A 23,312-nucleotide genomic window follows, 5' to 3' on the forward strand; every position below is an offset into this window, starting at 1 on the left:
GAAGAGAAACTCTGAGGTGGTCCTAATAAGTTTCTGTTACTGAGGAAAGTAACAAACATCTACTGGCTTTAACTTTCAAGAATTGCTGGCATGGGTAGGTTGTGGAACAAGTCCCATCAGAAGGTAACAGTTTTGGTATTATGTGGCAGAATAGTATGAAATTCTGAAGCTATCCAGAAGCAATAAGAAAAATATTCATTGACAGTCTCATTGGTGAATGAGAGCCTGTCAAAAAACCAAACCTGTAAAACCAAGTCATTGATCTGTTCATAATTCATTCATTTCATCAGGTAAAAAAGGTCACTGTTCATGATTTAGTAACCTGATTATTTTTAAATGTTGTATCCAGAAGTTCGCTTAACTCTGGAATTTTTAAAAGTAAAGTAGGGGAGGTATCTGACATTTTATTTTGGCTTGTATTAAACTGATTTCACTGGTGTAATTTTCTGGAAAGTAGTAGTTTGAATGTTTTCCAGTGTTAATTTTCTCAGGAAAATCATTGTTCTGTCTCTCAGCAAAATAAGTATGACTTCTTACTTGACCTGTGCTCAAGAAGAACACTGTATAAGAAGCACTTGTTTTAGTTAGTAGAGGGAAGGGGAAGATTCAGCAATAATTTTGCTGGAGTGAGTGTCTTATCCGCAGTTGTTTTGCACTGTGGTCAGGTGTGTATGTAGAGTTCACATCTGTGTTTATACTGGATGGATGTTTATTTTGTTTCTGTGGTTTATTCCTACCATTTCCAGGAAGAGCGAGTGTGCATGATTTAGTCTGTGGTGTAATTTCTCTTCAGAAGTTCATAGGGTTAAATACTGGCTGATAAGTTAACTCTGAATTGTTTCAACACTTCACTCTTGCACGTTTGTTAAATATCAATTACACATTTGCATTGCCTAAGAATGTTAGATGGGATTTATTGATGAGAGTTTGAAGGAAGTAAACCCACCACTTCAGCAGATGGCATTGTCTGCACAGGTGGAATTGGATCTTGAGGTCCTGACTCAGCTTTTGGCAACAGTATCATTTCCAGGGATTGAGGGAACCTCGCCTTACTTTGGCTTGCAGTTACTGTAAGCCAAATCAAGCCATTTAATGAGGTAAGCAGTGTGAAACTGAAGCTGCAGTTGGTAATTTTTGAAAGCATAACATGTTAGGCAGCTCTGAATTTTATTCTCTGGGAATGTGTTCAGTGTAAAGTTGATATTTTTCAAAACACAATGTGCTGAATAATCCTTTATAAATATAATGGTAATGTAGGCAAAATAGTCCTTGTGCAGAAGGGATGTAATGAATTAATGACAAGTACAAATATCTCACAGGTTCTGGTAATTTGCACAGCATCAAGTGGTGAGAAGGACAGGTCTGGCATAAGGGTATTTCCTGAAGTCCTGTGACTGTGTTTCTCTGCTGTTATGTGGGCTGTATTCTCAGACTCAGTGTTTGAGAAGGGCACAAAGCAGTCTCTAAACTGTCTTTTGTGCTTAATATGTTTACATATTCTGTAGATACATCAAATCATATATATTCATGCCACTGTAACTTGATTCCCCTGCAGCTGGGAATGGCCCACTGAGCATCAGTAACAGTGAGCAGCTGCAGGTGTAGTGGAAAAGCAGGCACCTCTGTGTTGAGACTGGAATGATGGGATTCAGTTGACTCTCCTTTTGCATGGCATTGGGCAGTTCTGTTTTGTCCCAGTCAGACATTTAACCCTTAACTATGTGCACTGAGAGAATAACAATGTTGCTTAAAATACGCGGAGCTTACAAGTATTAAGGAAATGCTTGTTCTTAGAGGAAGCCTTTCCCATTCACTTCTGTTCTTTCTTTCCTACCCTCTTCCATTGTTGCAGATAGGTATTTCATATCATAACACTCTGTATGACTTTACTTTGTTGCTGAGTGTTTATACCTTAGAAACAGGTTTGAATGTAATTGCAGGTAGAAGGTCATGAATTTGATATGCTAGTCTGTCTTGCATTTTTAAAGGCAGTCTAAATAAACTTGGGAGATTACAAAGCACGATGAATAACTGGTGTCTAACTCATGGGAGTTTATCATTCAAAATGCACTTCACTGATTGGGAAACTTTTAAGTTGGTATTTTGTCTAAGCTTTTCAGCCTAATACAGGCCTCTACTCTAGGTAGCATCTTTGCATTGAGATGTAGCAATGTTTATTCTAAGTCAAGCAAAGTGTCTAAATGTGCAGATTTACAAACTGAAGACTGACATCTATAGAAGGAAATACATAGATAAGCTGATTGGAAAGTCTGTTTTAAGTTATTCAGTATTGCACCTGTCACTGTTGGAGAAGCACTTTCCCACCTTTGTGGCATCGGACTTGAAACTCTAATCTGTTGATGTTGCAAATACAGAAGCTCAGAGTGTTTAGTTGAGAAGTGTGGGTAGGTTTTACTTGAATTTTCATTAATGTACTTTGACAAAATTTTGTTGGCTAGAGCAATTCCAGTAATTGTTAAGCACATTTCTTCTTTACTCGATGCCTTATGTAGTATAACTCTTGGTTATGTCTTTGCTGGCATTTGTACTTGGTGGGGTGTTACTTCAGTTTTCTCAAATGTCTTCTTCAGCTCTCGTGATACCTTGTGGTCTTGGTATATTAAAAAGCTCCTTTTACTAAGTTACAAACTGCAGTGCCCTTTTTTTTTTTTTTTTTTTCTTATAACAAGAATTGTAATTTGGAGAAGTACAAGATAGGAACTTTGATACCATTGGCACTGACAGTTATTCAAAGACAAGGTTGGGTATACTCTGCCATCCTGTGTGTGCTTACGCAGCTCACGTTTCTGCTCAGCACTGTATAGTAATTTATTGCCATTTTGTGCTATGCAGAGGAGTAAAGTACTTAAATGAAGATACTGTGAAGCCTGCAAAAGGGCTTGTTTAACGGATGAGCTTTTAGTCATGCTGCACTGTATGCTTTTTCTGCAGACTTTTTCTTCCCCATAGCACTGAAGTGGTTAATGTTAAAAAGGTTTGTTTATTTTTAGAATCATAAATAAGCTTGATAATTTTAAGACAATGCTCTAGAAGCTTCTTTATTTTGAATTTTTTTAACTGAACTGTCATATGAGGAATACACATATGACTTCTTGAAAGGTGCTTAGATTGTTTAGGTTGTAAGGCAGATTTCTTTTTTGGTTGTCTGACATGAGATGCTGAGCCTCAACTTGTGAATGAATGAACTTAGACAAATATTGATACTTGGTTTTCGTGTTAATGGTTTTTATATTTTTCTATCCCCATATTAACGTATAATGTTCAGTAGAAACATCAGTTAAATTCTATTACTTTTAATGTGAATGACTGCTTGAGATAATGAAACTGTACTTGACAGAAGAGGTAGTTAAACCTGACATGAATGTTGTAAATGAAGCAGTCTTAGGGGAGGTACAGGTGGTTTAATTTTGTGTGTTAGAGATCCTGTATAAACCCCATTCACTCACTGATTTATCTTTTTTTTATTACTATTTTTGGTTCAGGGGAAAGGTAAATGGATAAAATATAAAGTTGCAAATGTACTGAGTTTCTTTCAAGCCTCTTTAACATTAAAGTTGAATAGAGCATACTGGCCTCAAAAGTTTGTAGAGGAAAGAAATTAATGGACTGCTAAACATAAAGACTAAAATGAGACTCCCAGTTTCTGATACCTTGTGGCTCAGAGGGAACAGCTGTGGAAGTATGGTTTTGTGCATTTTTACTCTCCTTGGTGATGATGCCTATGGGCTCCTTTTTGAGATGGTGCTAGGCAAAGTGGTACTCTGATAAAATGCACACTTGTATTTCAGTTAGTGTCCAAAAATGTTTCTGCATTCTCTGAGGAGTTTGGTTACTAGTGATGCCTGGCATATAGGCTGCCCCAGTCAACCAGATTGGATATTTGTTTATGTAAAATCCTTGGGTAGTTGTGCAGTTTGGTATTCAGAGATATGAGAGTCAAGCCATAGGTAATGTTGAGTTTTGGAGTCTTACTGCAAATTCCGAGGGGAAAAGTAGTAGCTCTAGGTAGGTAAAGTTTTCAAGATCTCTTCTTAGTACTTCTAAGAAAAACCCCAAACCAACTAGATCCTGTTCTTAGACTTGTTTTTTCTTCAGACTCTTTGATTGTATATAGATCTGGGAAACTGTCGAGTTTTGCAGTTTGTGAAGTGTGGCCTGTGAAAGGGAATGTTTCTGAGTCCTTGGTAGACAATGCTGGGAAGCTGGAGGTGCTGCTCACTCTTAAGGCTTTGTTTGTTTGTCTTACCTGTCTTGATTGTACTGTGTACTGCTGCCAGGTTGATCGGTGGATCCAGACTGAGAGGTGTCTAAACTGCAAAGGGAGAAGAGGGTTGGTTTATTGAGGATCATTTGATAACCTGAAGAACAAAGTCTATGAAACGAGTGATAGGCATACTGTTTTTTCATAGTTCATGTAAAAAACTTTGAGAGAATGTGAAAAATTTCACTCAGCTGACTTGACTTCTTTCTAATTCTGCTGTCTGTTGAAATGTAAGTTCTTAGCTTAGCCTTTAACTTCACCCAGTCCTATGTATAGTACTCGGTGATGATTTAAAACTGGAATAGTTGAGGCTCATGTCTGTGTTGGAACAGACAACCCTGAGTGTATCTGCCTGTGGAAGAATAGTGAAACAGAATAGAAACTTGTTTGCTGCAAGGTTGGGCTACCACATTGCTTGTTATTCAGATGACACTGCTCTTTTATCAGTGCTGAACACTGTTAACAGTAGTATCAAGTCCCTGTAACTAATAAAAGTGCTGGAATCCAGGCTTTTGCCATCCAAATTATTTGAGTTACAAAGTATTACTAATGCACAGTAATGTTTCAAGCAAGTAGCAATATAGATGCAGCGATATCTTTTAACTTGGGAACTTCATACAATTAGTCAACTGATTAAATTATCTTGAAGTTCCACTTCCATATTCCACATATGAGAGGAGAATAGTTTTGCTATAAAGCTTTATTCAAGCTGTTCTAAATGGCATTATAGCTGAAAACTCTGAAAAGGAAAGCTTAAATTACAAGAGCTGTTCTCATTCAGTTGTAGACTATCCTGAAAGCTGTATTCTTGTGAACTGCGTAAAATCTCAGTTTCTGTTCCAGTCTGATTTCAGTGTGGAGGTCATGCCCTGGACTATTTACATAATACATTAAAAGCATCTTAGTATGTTCTTTAGAATCCTTTATTTAAGGGGAAATTACTTTGTTTATTATAGATAAATAGTTTCCATGCATTGCAGTCTCAAATGAGCTGGAACAGCAGCCTAAGGTAAGGAGAGGGCTCTTGGACAAGTTTGCAGTTAGGTCTGGTGTGGCAAAGTTGTGTGAGATGAGCTGAGCTGGTTTAAATGTTTGTAATGAGAAGAGGCAGCTCCAGTGTTTTCCTAGAGTTTGTCCTGGTCTTTGCATTACCTGTGAATTAGCTCACAAGACGACTTGCTTAAGAGTAACATCCCTTCTCCCTGTGGTCTGTGGGGTTACAAGGTTGCCTAGGCTGAGGAGTTAATGAGAACCAAAGTGATTACAGAGGAAAAGATGGGCGTGGCCATCACCAACACTGATGAGATAGTTTAGTGCCTTCTGCCAGTTTTTATTAATTTCCTCTGCTTCTGAATTTCGAGTTCTTTTACTCAGAGTTTGGATTACAATGCAGGAGATGCCAGGCTTTTCTTCTTTACTGATGTTTATTATTTCTTATCTTTAGCACAGCTGCACAGGGTGTGCTTTCTAGTTGGCATGGTGGAAAATGGCCGTGAGTTTTAATTTTGCAAGCTTTCTAAAGTCTAAACTAACCAATTATAAGATATGTTTTTACTTACAATCCAATTACTAACTTTTTGTGTTCCGTGGTGCGGAGCTTTTGACCCAATGACAGAACATTCAGATTTGTGAAGAAGAAGGAGAAAAAAGAAGATATAAATTCACACCCCAAATCCTCCATATTGTAACCTAATATTGCCTATATGTTCTAAACCTAATTTTCTACATTTCTACATATTTCACCCAGTGACATAACTTTTAATTACATAGCAACAACCTCAGTGTTATCACACAATTTAGGAAACTTTTCCCAGGGTTTTGGATCGAATACAGTGTGTTTCTGAGGATCACTGCCTCTCAGCACTGAAAGGCTGAAATTCTCAGAACCCAGGCTTCCAACAAGTTTTGATCTTCTACAATTCCTAAACAAAATATTTCAAATTGGTACTGAGTCCTGTGCTTCTAAATGCATGTTGGTCAGTGGCAATTTGGCAGGCAGACAAATCTTTTTAGGTGGTCTGAATGGGACCCGTGCATGGAAAGATACAGGTGCTAAATTATGTTTGTGAACTATACTGCATAATTAATGTGTGTTAAGTACTAGAATTTTCTGATTCCTGGGGTTCCTAGGTTGTGTATGTTATCCTCTGGAATATATTGAGCCAGTCTCATTCATTTCTTCATCTCTGCCTGTCTGTTTTGCGCAGTAATTTAGAACATGAAACAGATTTCAGTCTTCTGGCAACAGGTTAACAAATCGCTCTCCATTTCTTCTAGTGTTGTCATGAACTCTAGGACTAATGTTAGATTTCTGGGTCAAATGTCCTGTGTGCCCTCCACCTGTCTACCACCATTCCCTGAACAAGCATAGCAGGTGAAGATTTCCTAGAAGTTGTAAATAATTTACTGCTGGGAGTCCACAAATACAGAAACAAGATTTCTTCGAGTGAAGGGACAGACTCCTTCCATGCTCTTAGAAATGTCTGATTTGAACATGGGGAAAGTAGTTTATGACAATGCTTAATATGGTTTGGCTGACCTCATTTCTGACCAGTGTTCTAGATAAGTCTAATAATTACCAAGGGTTTTTTGATACTTTGTTAATTACAAACCCGTGCATTTTTAGAGGTAAATTAGATCTCATTTTCACTGAGTAATTGCTATTTAAACCTGTGCAACTATTTGAAGTTGGCGTTTTTAGCAGAGATGTAATTATTACAGTGATTACAGTAGAATCCTTAACTAACTACTCAAGAGACTGACATCAGTTGATAAACAGAAGTGATCTCCATCGTTTTCCTCCATGAAGGGACAGTTTTAGACTGCTGTAATAACAAGAAAACATTTTCTCTACTGTGTAAAATGATTCAGGCAGTTGAGAGATCTTGGCAGAAGAGCTTTAGAAGGGAAGATCTGAAGCTGTGTGGTTTGCATGAATCTGCAGGCAGCTTTGGTTGATACAAGAAGGTGGTCACTGTGTGTCCATATATACTGAGAGTCATAATAGAAGGAGGGCTACAGTTGCTTGTGGGCCAGGTGAGGGACCGGGAAGTGATCTATTGTCTTCCTTAGGACCTATCATAGGTTGAGCAAGGAAGGCTGCTTTGCTCACCCACCATTTCTGTCCTGTTTTGATCATGTGTGTTTCTTGTGGTTGCTAGCACTTACATGATGTCCATGTACTTGAGTTCAGGAGGGTCAGAGCTGCAGTTATGCTTACCAGTGAAACTATTGCCTTGCCATTACCAAAGGCCAGATCTATCAGCTGGTATTTACTGGGTCTCAGTCAGGGATCAGTGTAACTTAGGGACTGATCTTGTGCCAGAATACCCATTGGAGACATCTGTGCATTGCACAGCAGACTCAGATTGCCCTCATCAGCATGACTTCAGTCAGGTTTGGAAATTTTCAGCAGCAGTTGTTTGGAAACAAGTTCTGTAGTAAACTTGTCAGAATGTTTTTGTTGTTTTGCAAGTAGTTAGGTGTGACTGCATATGCGTGTGAGGAACTAAAAACAGAAGTGTGTGGTATGTTATTGTGATAAGTGCTTCTGTAATAACCTGTGAAGCTGCTGTTCAGGAACAATGGAGCATTTTTGCTTTCAGTCATACTAGAAGCCACTTTCTGCCCTAAAGGTAAGAATAATGCAAAGGAGGTATCTCTGAACAGTTTGTGTTGATCTGAGATGGCTTCTGTGTTCTGGCTGGATTCTGTACATTCTCTTGCAGCACTGCTGGTGCTTGCTTGTCCCTGGGTGAGCTTGCTCTGTTATGGTGGCATGGAACTGCCCCTGAGTCCCACAGAAACATATTTCCAATGCCTGAACTGGTTCTAGGAAGGGAGAAGGAATTAATGTGAGTATGTAATAAGGCATGGCATTAAAAAAAATACAGACTTCTTTGTTTTGCACATAATTTTCTGATATTACTCTTCATATTCCTCCTAATCTTGGATATAAATTGTCTGATTAGTAAGTTACGGGACAGCTGAGATCTGGTAACAGGAGGAGAAGGTGAAGAGAATGAGCCAGTTCAGGTGTTTTATTCCTTTCTGTCTTTGTGCACAGATTTATTGGATGGAATCTGTAGACAAATTTTCTCTAGTGTAACTTGACCATCATGCTTCCAAGAGGCTGTCTTTTAAATGGCTAAGAGGCAGGATATGTATCCTGCAGGTCACTGAACAAGCAAAGGTGGAGGTTGGAGACAGACTTGTGTGCAGTAGGTCATAGGAGTGCTTCAGTAGTCCCTACCGTATGTTATGGAGTGAGTTAGCCTCAAAGGTCTTGGTCTGCAGCAGGGTCTCCTAGCAACTTTGCTGTGTTTTCTGCCACTGACCTCCTACCAGTAAATATTGCTGATGTGAGAACCTTCATCCATCCCTGTGAATTCAGCAGCCAAAAATCTTTGCCTTGTAAGCCTGGAATAAGGTTGCTCATACACCAGTTTACACCTCTTGATGGCATGATGAACATTTTCTGATTTTTCCAGTTCCTAATGTTTTCTTATTTGATCTGTAATATGTTTGTGTTTCAAATGAGCTGCAATTTTGTTGGATTTTTTTGTGTGTGTTCAGAGTATTTTTTTGGACTACAAGCTGCTAGGAAGTAAAATGCGTATTAAAAGACAGGTGTCTGAGTTTGTGTGGCCTTGATTGTGTGTCGCCAGTAATCTGTTTCAGAGTAACTGTTGTGAACCTAATGCATCTTGACAACTGTTGATGGAAACCGGTGTCCCTTTCAGTTCTTACACCTTAAACATTGCAAGTGCTGTAAAATGGTAGCTTTGAGAAAGCACTTCTGTCAGGGATGGGTGGTGAGAGGATTTTGCCCAGTCATGCTGGTGTAAATCAGCAGTTTTGCAGAGACTAGTAGATGGGCAGTGGTTTGCCTTAGTTCCCAGTAATGACACAGTCAGTTGTAATGTGGTTTTGTTTCAGAGGCAAAGATGCGATTCTGATCTGCACAGGTTTGAATACAGTCCTGTGTGCTTTTGTAAGTACCAATACTTTAAAAAACTTTCCACTTGTCCACCCCACCTTTTGCATCTGCCCACTCCCTTGCTTAGGGTGTGCTTGGTGTATCGGGAGACTTTCTGTTCTGCACACTGGACTTGAGAACTGCTTCTTTTGTGAATTTCCATAAGCAAATGTGCCTTAAATTATTATTTCTAAGAGCACTGAAATAATTGGAGAAATTATTTGAGGAAACAGTCAAAACAGTAGATTGTTCCTTTATTTCTTGAGAAGATGCACTCATTGCTACTGCAGTAACATTTTATCAATCGTCTTTTTAAAAGGATAATATGGATTCTGTCCCTTTGGTTTGTTCAACTGTAATGACAGGGTTATGTCACTTAAGTCTTTTAATGCCTTGTGCAGTGGTTATCTTACTTGGAATATGGTCTCCAGAGTGTACTGCAGAGTAGATACTTTGTCAAAGAAACCTCTGTGGTCTCTGTAAGAGCCAGTTTTCTTTTAGAAACTGTAACTAACTTAAAATCCCACAGTCATGTTACCAAAAATTTAAGTATTACCAAAATGTGAAAGAAGTCAAATACTGCTTGCTTTCAGTTGCTGTGCTTCTGCTTGTTTCTGCTTGCAGACAGGAGCGCCTGCTGGTAGTCAGGTTGAGCTACAATCACAGTATCCTTTCTTTTGTGTTTTAGTTATTGTAATTCAGATGTTTTGAATGTAGTGTGCTAGAGGTGCATCAAGCATGCAAATACTGAACTTATGACAAAGAGTTAAACCTGTATCCTTGCATTATTGTTTGAGAGGGGTCCTACTGCCCCACCGCAAAACAGCACTGACTGCAAGTTCTGTTTCCTTCAGTCTGTAATGAGAGCTGCTCTGGTGTGTTTTGATTTTCCTAGTGTCTTTGTTGCTGCCAACTTGCTTTAGATTGTCCTTTCACTGTTTGATATTTTGGAACATGTATGGTGATACTAGTGTGCAGTAAGAGTGAATACAAGGGACAAACTTGCTATGCTAAAATTATTAGGAAGGAAGGCCACGGAATGATTAATTGTGCCAATGCATAATTTTGCTTCGGGAATGTCTCAAGTACATCGTTACATTTTACATTGTCAGAAAGAGTTGCTATTTTGGTGGGCTCTTCCTGTAAACTCTCTTAGTTGGAGGAAAACTAAGGGAGGAAAGTGGTTATCAAGCTTTCTGTTATTTAACCAACTATCAGTGTAATCTGGTAAGTGTAGGTGTTTGAACTGTCCAAATAATTTCCTGGACAGAAATACAGTGTGGTGAATAAGATGCAGTTCACAGAATCGTGGAACATCCAGAGTTGGTCGGGACCCACAAGGATCATCGAGTCCAGCTCCTGACCCTGCACAGCGCAACCCCAATGGTCACACTATGTGCCCAAAAGTGTTGTCCAAACACTTCTTGAACTCTGTCAGGCTGGTGCTATGACCACTTCCCTGGGAAGCCTACTCTGGGTGAAGAACGTTTTTCTAATATCCAAGCTAAACCTCTCGTGACACAGCTTCTAGCTGTTCTCTCAGGTCCTGTCACTTGTCACCAGAGGAAAGAGATCAGTGCCTGCCCCTCATTTCATGTTTCTGCCTGAGTGTTACAAAAAGTGATGAAGCTGCTCCTTTCCTGAGACGTCCTCTGTCTCCGAGCTGAGTGCTCCCACTGCATCCCTTTTTTGTTGGGATTGTCAGACCACAGGATGAGCCAGTATAGGATGCTAACCTGGTGGAAAACTAACTCGGGGGCTGGGAAGAGTGAGAGTTTTTGGGTTTTCTTATATGAACTCTTTAAATAGCTTTTAACGCAAGTTTGGCTGAGCATTAGTAAAATGTAAAAGGAATGAAGTTTGAGGAACAGTATCATTGTTCTGAAGTGACTGGATCAAATTAGCATCACAGCACTCCCAAAGTTGTAATTCCAATAGCATTTTATGTCAGGCAGAGAAAGCAACTGAAAATGAAAGGTTTTCTGGATATAATCATAACTAATAGATTGAAAATAGTTAAATGTGAAAGTGCAAAGCAGTTTCAGTGAGAATAACCTACCTTCAATAAGTACATGTTGTGAAACAGTATGTGTGAAAGATCCGAGGGAAGCAAGCTGGAATAGAAAAGGCGGAAACTTTGAAGCACTCTGCTGTGGTGTTAGGCAGTTCAGGCTGAGGTTTTTTGTAAAACAAATGCAGATATTTCAATGTTGTTTCAATCAGAAGGGCACATTAAGAAAGAAATGTGAGTACACTGAAAGTGGAAACTGATAAATATGAACAAATAACACATGAACAATTAATATTTGAATGAAAGGTGTATCTTGAAAGAAGGAACAAGGTGAGATACATCTAGCATCAAAGAAACAAAGGTGCAGAATATTATGAGAATATTCTGTGAATATTTGTAGTGAGAGGAAGCTTTTCTTGATTGTACTTGATACTGAGATGGTTGAAATGTTTAATGAGTCTTAGTGGGGGGGTGTCCTTGGTATTCATTTTAAAAAGACTTTATAAATTTAGTGAAGCAGTTAAGCCAGTGTAATGGCTAACTGCTGTCAAAGCGAATCATCTTCCTCTGTTCTGCATATCCCTACTGCTTTGCATACACACACCCTGGCAGTTCAGGGAGACAATTTTTCAGTAGACTAATCATTTCTAATTGTTTTCAGGGGAAATAACAGGAGAGTGATGGCTTTTTGTGGATTTGGTTCCCTAAGCTGTCATCATAGATTCAGTCTGACATAAGGCTGTGGTAGTGTGGATAATGACAGCAAGGGGCACAAGACTGAACCTCGGGGTGGTGGCTGTTAGATAAGTTCCCTTCTAACAAGACATATTATAGCCCTTGAGCTTGACTAACCTATCTAAAATTCATGCCAGGAATTTAAAGAAACAGTCTGGAATAATTTTACAACTGTTTGAGAACTTCAGAGGGGTAGATGATGTTTGAGGAGAAAGAGAAAAGCCACTAAACTATTCTTTTAAAAAAAACAAAACAAAACCAAAAAAAAAAACAAAAAAACAAAAAAAACAAAAAAACCCACACCCCAAAACGTAAAATCCCTCCAAAAATCCCAACCCAAAACTTCGTAACAGTCAGCAGACCGTTGAAAAGGTGGAAGCTAGAGGGTTACAAACAAGTCATCTTACACGCAGTTCCCAGGGGAATATGGATAATGTAAATTATTTGGCCCCATTGATCACCTGGAAGATACTAATCTCTATAAACAATAAGAGGTTTTCAAGAACAAACCCCAGTTAACCCAGTCGAACTTCTTTTTGTGGCAGGTCATGGGACCTAATGGATAGTGGCATAAAAAAGGCTTTTTGATACTGTTCTTTTATACAGTGAATGGGAGCAGTTGTGTAGTGGAAATAAATCTGCTTGGAAAACTCCATCTAGAAATAGATGGACAGACAAAACGAAAACACTTGTTGAATTTCCTAGGTGGTCTGTCTTTAAATGCGTGGTGGTGTTTTCAGGAGTGGCTGGGACTACAGTATATACATATAAATCTTCCTGTAACATGAAGAGCAGCCAGAAAATTTGATTAGGATTTGAATTTAAAATCATTCTGACAAATTGAGGAAACCCACTGCATTTTTGAAAGGAAAGCTGTGGATCCAGATGAATGAGGTGTTGCATCTTGGTGGGAGTAATCAGCTGTGTAATCACAGTGGAGAATGACTGCAGAATAGAAACTGTAAGCTGTAGTGGATTAATTAATAGTAGATATTTAACATGCTTTCTTGTTAAAAATTACTGCTTTCAGAGTTAACAATTGCACCTGATTTGTATGTATTACAAGGATAGAGAGAGATGTGCTGAGCCACCAGCTGAGATACTGAAGTTGGGGGCAAAGTTTCTCTTGTGGGTTTGTCCGAGTAAGTGAAAACTTTGATGCATGGAGGTGTAAGGAGAAGTTGCCTTGTCTGCTTAGTTTCTTCTGTTTAGTGGAGTGTCTCTGAAGGTGAATTGAAATTGATACATACAGGAGATTAACTTTTTTCAGTGGGGGAAATTTTATCCAGTTGCTTTTCGTAATACATGGCTCTACTAAGACTGTCCAGTCAAATTCTGAGTATTTTTGTAATTGGGATGAAAGGAAGGTGATGGCGTGATTTGTGCTTCTGTTTCAAGGATATTGTTAAGATATCTTTTAAATACACATTACTAAGACCTGTTAGTAAAGAAGTATAGGCTACTGGTACTTACTAGCTGTGTCCATATCAAAGGTGGACCAGAGAAATTGAAATCATAATTTAGTGTATGACGTCAATTTCTTCTCTGAAATAAAGCATTTTTTGGTGTTTAGAAACACAAGTTGGGATAAATACACCAGGAACCCTTATCTATTATAAAACCAGTAAGCTTTTGCTGTTACTAAAGAAACATTGGCTATTACTATGCGTTTGACACAGAATCCTACTGTGCTATATGACGATAAAGCTTAGTTCCCTCTTAGGCAACAAGTTGTAGCTGTGTAATCCTGAAGAATTATTACAGGTTACAAAATATTGAGGTGTCTGACAGCAATACTTCAGTAAAAGGTAGAAAAGAAATTATTTTGTCCGTACCCAAGACAGAATGCTGCCACACTTCCTAGGTGACGTGTGTGTCTGGACTTAACAGATAATGCAGGTCAAAACCAGTGCAGTGAGTTCTACTTGCAACTCTGCTATGCCTTATTCTCATGATTGGTGTCTACCAGGGATGGATGTGAAATAATGTCTGCCTTGTTTGAATATAGGCTTAAATCCTATGGATTCTTTTAGCAGAATTACATGTTAGAACACGGTTGAATTCCAAGCTGCATCAGCTTTGCAGTTTACAATAAAGCCTGTTTTATAATGTTCTTAATTATTTTTTTTTAAAGTCTAGACAGAAGATATTAATTGCCCTTATTGTACCAAAGGAGTTAAATTTAAGTCAGACAGCCAAAGATGCAATAAGATCACATGAATGAACATCATACATTCAGTGTTAAAACCGACTGCTACCCTTCTGCTGCAGTTCTTGCTTTCGAGTATTTCAGTAATCTGGTTTATAGCATCTCACTGAGAGATGTATTGGCTGGTCTAACTGTTGTAGCATTGGGGTTTACTGAGCACCTAGGCAGGAACAGAATAGAAACTTAAGAAACCAGCATTGCTAGTAAAGAAAAAAATACCTTGTTGTATTGTCAGTAAACCACTTAAAGACGTGCTCACATGTTGCTGTGTGGGTTTTTGTTAGTAACCGTATGAACCCTGCTGATACTACTCACTGTCTTGACAGAACTGTGGAGAGAATGGATTGCATTTTTGCTGTTTTTTGATGAATTAGGAGGAGGAAAGGGAGGATAATGGGAAGCATTGCAAAAAATGAGAATGTCTTCAGGAGTCATTGACTAGGTAAGAATAGTCGCTGTTCATTGGCAATGATGGCAAGGCCTCCTTTCTGGTTTTCTGTCATCACTGGCAATAAATGGCCAAGGCAAGTACCGAATAGTACCAGAGTCAATATCGGTCTGCCGCTACTTGTTGCAGTCTGTATATCTAATCAATCTTAAGTGTCTCTCCAGAAACAGCGACGTACGGTTTGTGTGTCTCGGTGTGCCAGGAGCGCCGACACGACTGGAGGAGTTGGGAAGCTGCGGGGTGTGAGGGGGTGTGCGAGGGGGACAGCGCCACCTGCCGGGGAACCGTCCGGCCTTGGCACCGCACTTGGGATGCGACCATCGGCGGCTCGGCTCAGGGGTTTACAGTGAGAGCATTTGCAGAGAAATACACCTGCTTCAACTTGAGCAAGTCTGAGTTCTGGAAGTGTTTTCTCAGGTTTTCGTTTCACCTTTTTATTTGTAGGAACATCATCTGCAGCGGGCTATCTCAGCACAACAAGTCTATGGAGAGAAGAGGGATAACATGGTTATACCGGTTCCAGAAGCAGAAAGTAATATTGCATACTATGAATCTATATATCCTGGAGAATTTAAAATGCCAAAGCAGCTGATTCACATACAGCGTAAGTAAAGTAACTCATTCATTGAAGTCTACATTGAGAATTTAATTTTGCTAGTAGTTAAGACATTATTCATAAATGTTTGTTGAGCTCCCATCAGAACTGACTTCTAAGAATTAATTCTTTTCAACATGTTGAAAAATACATAGTACTTGCTGAAGAAGTACCATAACAACAGTTTGCAAGGAAATTTAGATTTGTTAGCAAGGATAGACGCAAATCTACACATAGCTAAGAAACAGAATACCTGTCCCTGAGGTGTAACCAATATAAAATGGCAGTAGAGTGGATTGGGAAGCCAACCAGAAATGACAGTAGCAGCATTTGCCTATGCCTGGTGGAAGTATTCTACATCTAAAAGCAGATGGGTTTTGATATCACTGATGATGTGCAAATTTGTTGTGGTTTTGTTTTTGTTGGAAGATAGCAGCTATTTGCTATGGATGTGACCCTTCACGTGAGCACCACATTACTTCAGATAACTTTGGAAAAAATTATGAAATATACAGTCTGTTGCAGAATTCTGTTGCATAGTGTAATGAGCAGAATTTAAGAAGTAGCATCTATGCTGTGTAAACATATCTCATGCCTAATTAACTTTGGTTAAATGCTAGACTTCTGTATCAGTCTGAGCCTCAGTAATGGCTTAAAATATGAGTTGCAGACTAGCATGGGTTAGAAAGGACCTTTTAAAGATCATCTACGTCCAAGCCCCCTGCAGTGAGGGGGTTCAACTTTACCAAGATGCTCAGAGCCCGGTCCAACCTGACCTTGAATGTTTCCAGGGATGGGCATCCACCAGTTTTCTGGGCAACCTGTTCTAGTGTTTCACCACCCTCATTGTAAAACAGTTCTTCCTTCCTACTAGCAGTCTTCCATGCTGATATTAAGGTTGTACTTTCATTCTTACTTTCCTTATCTAGCAGTTCTAACAGCTGGCACAGAACTTTAAGGTGCATTATATTCTACCTATTTGTTTATTAAAAACTAGATATGTTTTCGCATGTACACTTGGGAAGAAATTTGTGTCTCTTACCACAGCAATTTGAATGAGGCATGAGAACTAGGGAGTCGTGTTTCAAATGCAGAATGATGTGTTTTTGTAGGATACTGTGAAAAACAGTTGTTTGCATTCTGCAAAACATTACTTGTATTTGAAGATGCTTTGCTACACAGGGTAGATCATACTGGGCCAGTGTAGTCTGACTCATCTACATCACAAAAATCATTGATGAGAATGTGTGCAAGATCATTGTAATACAGTCTGCACATACTTCGCTAGAGTACCTTTGATGTGTGTTGGGGCTGAAATCTTAACTGCTGATCATACAATACAGAGAACTGCAGAATGCTTGGCACCCATGAAGATTCTAACGAATCTAAAAATTTCTTACTGAAGCAGTGAGGCTTCAGTAAGACAACACCTAGAAAGCTGTTAGGTGGTTTGACCACTAATAAGTTTTCATTGGTTAACAAAACCATAACCAGTAGATGTCAACTTTTATGCCTGATTTTAACAGGGAGGTTTTTTTTCAAGAAAAAGACCTCAATATTTACATCAATGTGGAAGTAGCATTGCTGCAACATTCAAACAAATAATTTTGGTTTTCTCTTGAGAAGTGTGATGTGTGCTCTGGGCACTATTAGAACAAAACATTTTTGTAGTAAAACTAACTTCAACTTTCACTGTATCATTTAGCTTTTAGTTTGGATGCTGAGCAGCCAGATTATGACTTGGATTCGGAAGATGAGATCTTTGTGAATAAGTTGAAGAAAAGAATGGACATCTCTCCTTTGCAATTTGAGGAGATGATAGACAGACTAGAAAAGGGCAGCGGTCAGCAGGTACAACGGTACTTTGAATAAAGAATTTGAAAGACACACTCTATGTATTACTGTATGAAAGTGACATGCTGGGTTTTACATTTAGCCAGTCAGCCTGCAAGAGGCCAAGCTGTTGCTGAAGGAAGATGATGAATTGATCAGAGAAGTGTATGAGTACTGGATTAAAAAGAGGAAAAATTGTCGAGGTCCCTCACTTATCCCAGCAGTGAAGCAGGAAAAACGAGATGGTTCCAGCACAAATGACCCTTATGTTGCTTTTAGAAGACGAACAGAAAAGATGCAGACACGAAAAGTAAGTATATCAGTGCCTCCCTCAGCTTTTCTTTCTTTTCATTCTCCGTCTTCCAGAAAGTTGCTTATATAAAGAAACAATTCTGCAATGTAGTATAACATAATGAAAAATGGGATGTTCTCTTTTCAATTTGCAAGGGCAAAAAACATAAAACGGCTTTAGTCCAACTATTAAATGAAAGTTTATATTCACTTTTTCACTAAATTTACTGTTAAACCTACTTAGGGTGTTGGCAGGCTGTGTATCATTGATAATGTGCACATGCTTCTCTTTGGTTTAGCATGTGACTTGTCTTTTTTTTTTTTTAATATACCTAAATATTTAGAACTTACTTTAATTCAGATTATTTAACTTCAATAATATGGGGAAACATACATAATTTATGTATCTACAGAATCGAAAAAATGATGAAGCTTCTTATGAGAAGATGCTGAAGCTGCGTCGAGATCTGAGTCGTGCAGTAACCATCCTGGAGATGATAAAAAGGAGGGAAAAAAGCAAGAGAGAGTTGCTGCATTTAACACTGGAAATTATGGAGAAGAGGTAATGGTTATTGAAAATTTGCTGCAGAAAGCTTTGGAAACTATATTCGGATTGCTGCAAATATTTGTACAGTGGGAGATCTTTAAGTTCAGACTCTGTTTCACATTTACAGGATAGCATAGTCATATTTGCCTATGGAAAAAAAAACATTAGGAATTTGCTTATTATGGGAGGGTTATTGTCATACTAAGCTACATCATTTTATTACATGTGTAGATGCTTTCAAATGTATGTATCTACTCCGTATTCTATACCAGAAGAGAGATCATAGTTTCAAGCGAAGTCATTTGAAACTGTGTGTTAAGCATGTAGATTAAGGAAATCCCAGCTATTTTTAAGGCCATTTTCAATCACTACCATTCCTCTCTGACTTCATGGTCTTCATTCTTTGCTAAAAAAGCTTGATCTAATACCCTCTTGTTAGGAAAACAAATAGACATTTTGTACAGTATTAAACGTGAGAGTCATCTCCAGCTAATGCTTCTTTTGCCATCCTGTTGGTCAGCTGTGCTGAGGGCCAAATGCTTTGCCAAGTGTCAGCTTTCCCAGTCGACTGAGGATCACAATTGCAATATGGAGATATCCTTTAGGTTGATACTTAGAATCTGAATAGACTTTTCTAGCATAAATATCCATGTTTGAAGGCAAATGTTCTGAGTCAGCAGCTAGTCTGGATTTTTAGGGAGACAAGCTGAACTAGCTCTACCAGGGCATTTCTTTTAAGCCCTGAGCATTTTCAGCAGAAACGTAGAGAGGGAGAAATTGTGAAGATTATTCCAGTTGCTTTTTAAAGAAAACAAGCCATTGAATAGAGGAAAGACTCTAATACCTCCCTCAGAGTAGAGAACTGCACTTCAGCTCAGCATTTGTCACAGGACTTGAAATGTAATGTTTCATGGATCTCCTTATTGAAAATACTCCATAACACAAAAGAGGGAGGATTCATGAATAAGGCATTCTGCTTCACTATTTTAAGACTTTGAGTGATAAATGTATGGTCTTTAAATGGCACCAGTCCCCAAGGAAGGGGGAGGGTAACCCTCTCCTCTTCTTTCCTTTACAGTATTACCTTTTGGAGATGCTTTACAGGGTAGTTGTCCTGTTTCGTCTGGCAGCATTATTCATTGCAATTAATTTTATATGTTATTAGTCTCCTTCTCTGGAATCATACTTTTTGTGCTTCTTGCTGATGTCCTGGATGTCCCTTTACCCCAAGTTGCAAGCATCAATTTGTGTTTTTCATTTTTTTACCAGATGGACATAGTAAACATTCCAGCAAATAAAATTTATTCTCATTTCAGGTATAATTTGGGTGACTACAGTGGAGAGATCATGTCTGAAGTCATGGCACAGCGGCAGCCACTTAAACCCACCTATGCTATTCCCATCATTCCTGTGACTAACAGCAGTTCTTTTAAACACCAAGAAGCTATGGAACTGAAAGAATACAAAGTTAAAGTAAGTAATGTCAGTAACCAAGTTACTGTTCATCCTGCGAAGTATACAAAATACACCATTTTAGGTTTGGAAGAGGGAGGAAGCTTTTTGGAACTGGCAGTAGGGTAACAAAACTGCAAGTGAAATAAAATGGCTTTGTTCTGTTGGAGTTTCAAGGAAACAGACTACCAGCATTCTTCAAGACAGAAATAAAGGAAGTACAGACAAACTACAGATAAAAGGACACATGCAATTGTGTTCTTATTCAGGGGGACAGAAACATTTTTCTTTACTACTGTACATAAAGATAGGATGTCCTGAACAAAACTGTATTTATTATCTAGATGTTGTACAAAGATAGAACTAATGATGTGAATGCCATGTATTGTTTTAAGTTACGTAGTTAATTTAATATGGAGGGTTGGGATTTGTTTTGTTTCTGAAATATGACCCATTGATAATTGTCCCTTTGCTGTGTATATTTGGTTTCATATTTAAGTAAAGTGTCAAATAATCTTAGTTGATTTAAACAGCTGACAAGTACTTTTCTCCCTGCAGGCTTTAATTTTGTGTCATACAAAGCATAGCTACAGTGCGAACAACTGAGCATGTTAAGTAGGTCAGGTAACACAGGATAAATGCTGAGGTATAATTTGAATTTTAAACCAAGACAACTTGTAATTGAAGAATATCTAGAGGCTGTTCTGAATTTGATGAGGTGGCTTGAATCAGTGAATTCTTCCACTGATAGTAAAGCATTATCATTGTGTTTGCTGGTGTGTACTTGCTTATCAGTGATGTTGGATCAGTGCAGTATGTCACAGCTTGGAAACTTGGGAAATGCACTTAAACTTGGCTTTGCATTGTATCGGGGAGTGTGTTTAATTTTTAGAGACGTTTGCAAGATTATAGGTATCTTTGAGAAGTCTATTTTTGCCTTCAGAGCACTGCTTGATGCTTAGTAATACCCTAACACTGCATAAATGGCTATCAATTGAAAATGCTAGGAAGTAAAAAAAGTGCCTCATGGACATCATCATATATATTTTGGTCTAGATCTTCAAAGTAGTACTGTTACCTTAACTGCTAGTGAATTACCTAGCACAGATTGAGCAAACAGTGCTTGATTCTTCCTTGTCTGTTCAATGTTTCAATTACTGGAAATGAAATACAGGCACTCTGAAATGACTGCATGTTTTACAGTGAAGATGGTAGAGAGATGAGTTCATGTCATTAGCTTGCTTATGCAGGAGTTCATTTAAATTCCTGTTTTAATGTAATTTTCTTCTGTGTGTAATTTTACACTGCTTTTTATTTTTCTTGCAGCAAGATAAACCTGATGTTATTAGACCCAAAAGAAAGTATGAGAAGAAGCCAAAAGTCTTACCTTCGTCCGCTGCTGCTACTCCTCAACAGACAAGTCCTGCTGCACTGCCAGTCTTTAATGCTAAAGATTTGAATCAGTACGATTTTCCTAGCTCAGATGATGAACCTCTCTCCCAGGTAGGACCTCTACAGTTTTGTGCTGCTCTTTGGGAAAGAGTAGAAGTAAAACTCAGGAATTTTCTAATATCTCTCCTTTTACACTATGCTTACCCCATCTCCTCTTTGAAGGTTTTGTCTGGTTCTTCGGAGGCAGAGGAAGAAAATGATCCTGATGGTCCTTTCGCCTTCCGTAGAAAAGCAGGCTGTCAGTACTATGCTGTAAGTAGAATTTCCTTATGCATTATGAGGCAGAGTGTCATTGTGGGAAGACATCTTGTGTTTAATTGTTTAAAATTATTTTAAGCCTCATTTAGATCAACCTGGCAACTGGCCATGGAGTAGCCCTAAGGAGGGAAGATTAGGAGATGTGCGTTACAGATATTGCTTAACCACCCTCACTGTACCCCAGAGGTGTATTGGGTTTGCACGAAGGCGGGTTGGCCGTGGTGGAAGGTGAGTGCTGTGTAATTGTTGCTGTTTATAAAAATAAAACTAAAAAAATCAGTAAGATGCAAAGAACAACAAAATCTAAAAAAAACCCAAAAACCAAAAAATAAAAAAATGGAGACATCACAGGGAGATTAGCTGGCTAATGTTTCCATTTTTATTTTGCACTAGTGGAAGCTGTTTTAGTAATGTTTTCCTAAATAGTTCCATTTTTGGACATGAAAATACATGTGTATCTTCAGTTGTGATTAGTTTGTTTTTATATTATTTGCATAGCTGTCCTCAAACAGTAGCATTTCAAGATAGCAAAAATTGTATTTTGCAAAAAATGCTTTTCAGACTTTCGGCTGTATTTGGTGATTTTGGGAGAGGTGCTTAGAAATTACAATAACTGCTGTATTTCAAACTTGTGAAAAATATCAAATAATTACCTATTTCAGGCATTTTGCTTTTAAGAATATTCACTGAAAACAATTTATAAATGGTTGAGTGTATATGATGTTTTTAAGGAAACAGTATATTTGTATTAAGTGTTTATTAATAGTAAGAATGTGATTTGCCTTTCAAATTTATGCTTAGCACCTCTTCACATATTAGTAAGCCAGCTTGGCCAGTCGGTAAGATGACTCTTACTGGGATGTTTGCAAGGGGATTTGGAAGTTAGTGTGCGACATCCCTACTGCATTGGGATGGTTGTAGGTATAGTCAGTATATATGGGAGTAAGGCTTTGGAAATGAAGTTACTTTAGGAGGACATGTGAATCAGTTTTTGCTTAATCAGTGTTATTCTCTAGGTCTTTTTGTTTTAATTCTATGTTGTTGCAGTGTCTTCAATATATACATGATGTACCTCAGCTCTTCAGACAGTAGAAGCTAGAATATACCTAAATGTACTACTTACTGTGAAATAATAGATGGTCGTGCATTGTTGTCAGGGGAGTGTGTATATGTGTGTTTGCTTGTTCTAGAACACTTCTATGTAGCTTTTTTATCCCTTTACCATCCAGAAGCACACGTCAAACCAATAACTTCCTTGGTATTTTCTTGCCACTGTATAATTGTGCATTGTTCTCCTGGTTTTAGGGTGCTACTAGACAGAGCGCATTCGGACTACGATAATGCATTTCATCATCTGGATTTGGAAAGGTTTTCCTCATCACAACACTCTTCAATCAGTCAATTTGCCAATACCTCAGAAACAAATACCTCGGACAAATCTTTCTCAAAAGACCTCAGTCAGATACTAGTCAATATCAAATCATGTAGATGGCGGCATTTTAGGCCTCGGACACCATCCCTACATGACAGTGACAATGATGAACTCTCCTGTAGGAAATTATACAGGGGTTTAAATCGAACAGGCACAGCACAACCCGGGACCCAGACATGCAGTACCTCTATACAAAGTAAAAGTAGCAGTGGTTCAGCACATATTGGTATGTTTATTTTAACAAACTTGCTTCTAGAAGTTTTAAGCTTATGTCAGAAAATCCAGAATATCATTAGGTCATCCATACTTTACACTGTGGTCTATTTTGATGGTAACAGCCCATCTTAACATGTATCTCCTTTTTGCTACACTGAATTTGTGTTCATTGCTAACAGTAGTGTACTGCATCTGAGATTTATACAAATGCTACAGTGGTATATAATTACAATTTTAGAAATATGAAAGTTGAAAAAACAGTACTGTGTAGGGTTTAAGTTGACTGAAGATTTGGATTTTTGAAATTAAAAATACATTAATTGAAATGTTGATATAAAATGTTGATTAAGGACCAGATTTTTTCTAGTACAAGGTGTGGCAGTGATGGGAAATGTTTAGGTTAAATGTTTGCATTTAAAATCCCAGCATGCTATGAATTGTTACTTGAACTTAAATGCCATTTCCCAGGTAAGAAGTACCCAGCCCACCCTCACTGATGCATCTGCTTATGCTTAGCAAAACTCTTGGACTAATCATCTCTACATCTTGTCAGCAAGTGGCAGATTACATCTT

The 23,312-nt window shown here is 38.3% G+C and overlaps 1 protein-coding gene across 9 annotated transcripts in view; it reads left to right on the top strand.

Moving 5' to 3' along the window:
* Positions 1 to 23,312, top strand: part of EPC1 (enhancer of polycomb homolog 1) — a 65,183-nt gene that overhangs the window by 26,196 nt on the left and 15,675 nt on the right. For all 9 annotated transcript variants that reach the window (XM_039571370.1, XM_039571342.1, XM_039571358.1 and 6 more), the window contains 9 exons: positions 15,108 to 15,267; positions 16,964 to 17,109; positions 17,195 to 17,401; positions 17,796 to 17,944; positions 19,246 to 19,402; positions 20,708 to 20,884; positions 20,996 to 21,085; positions 21,171 to 21,319; positions 22,397 to 22,749. In XM_039571370.1, coding sequence (XP_039427304.1) covers positions 15,168 to 15,267; positions 16,964 to 17,109; positions 17,195 to 17,401; positions 17,796 to 17,944; positions 19,246 to 19,402; positions 20,708 to 20,884; positions 20,996 to 21,085; positions 21,171 to 21,319; positions 22,397 to 22,749 — 1,528 coding nt within the window. In that variant the 5' untranslated portion in view covers positions 15,108 to 15,167. The remainder of the gene's footprint in view (positions 1 to 15,107; positions 15,268 to 16,963; positions 17,110 to 17,194; positions 17,402 to 17,795; positions 17,945 to 19,245; positions 19,403 to 20,707; positions 20,885 to 20,995; positions 21,086 to 21,170; positions 21,320 to 22,396; positions 22,750 to 23,312) is intronic.

This window comes from Corvus cornix, chromosome 2 (genome assembly GCF_000738735.6).
Source record: "Corvus cornix cornix isolate S_Up_H32 chromosome 2, ASM73873v5, whole genome shotgun sequence".
Classification (NCBI taxonomy): Eukaryota; Metazoa; Chordata; class Aves; order Passeriformes; family Corvidae; genus Corvus; species Corvus cornix.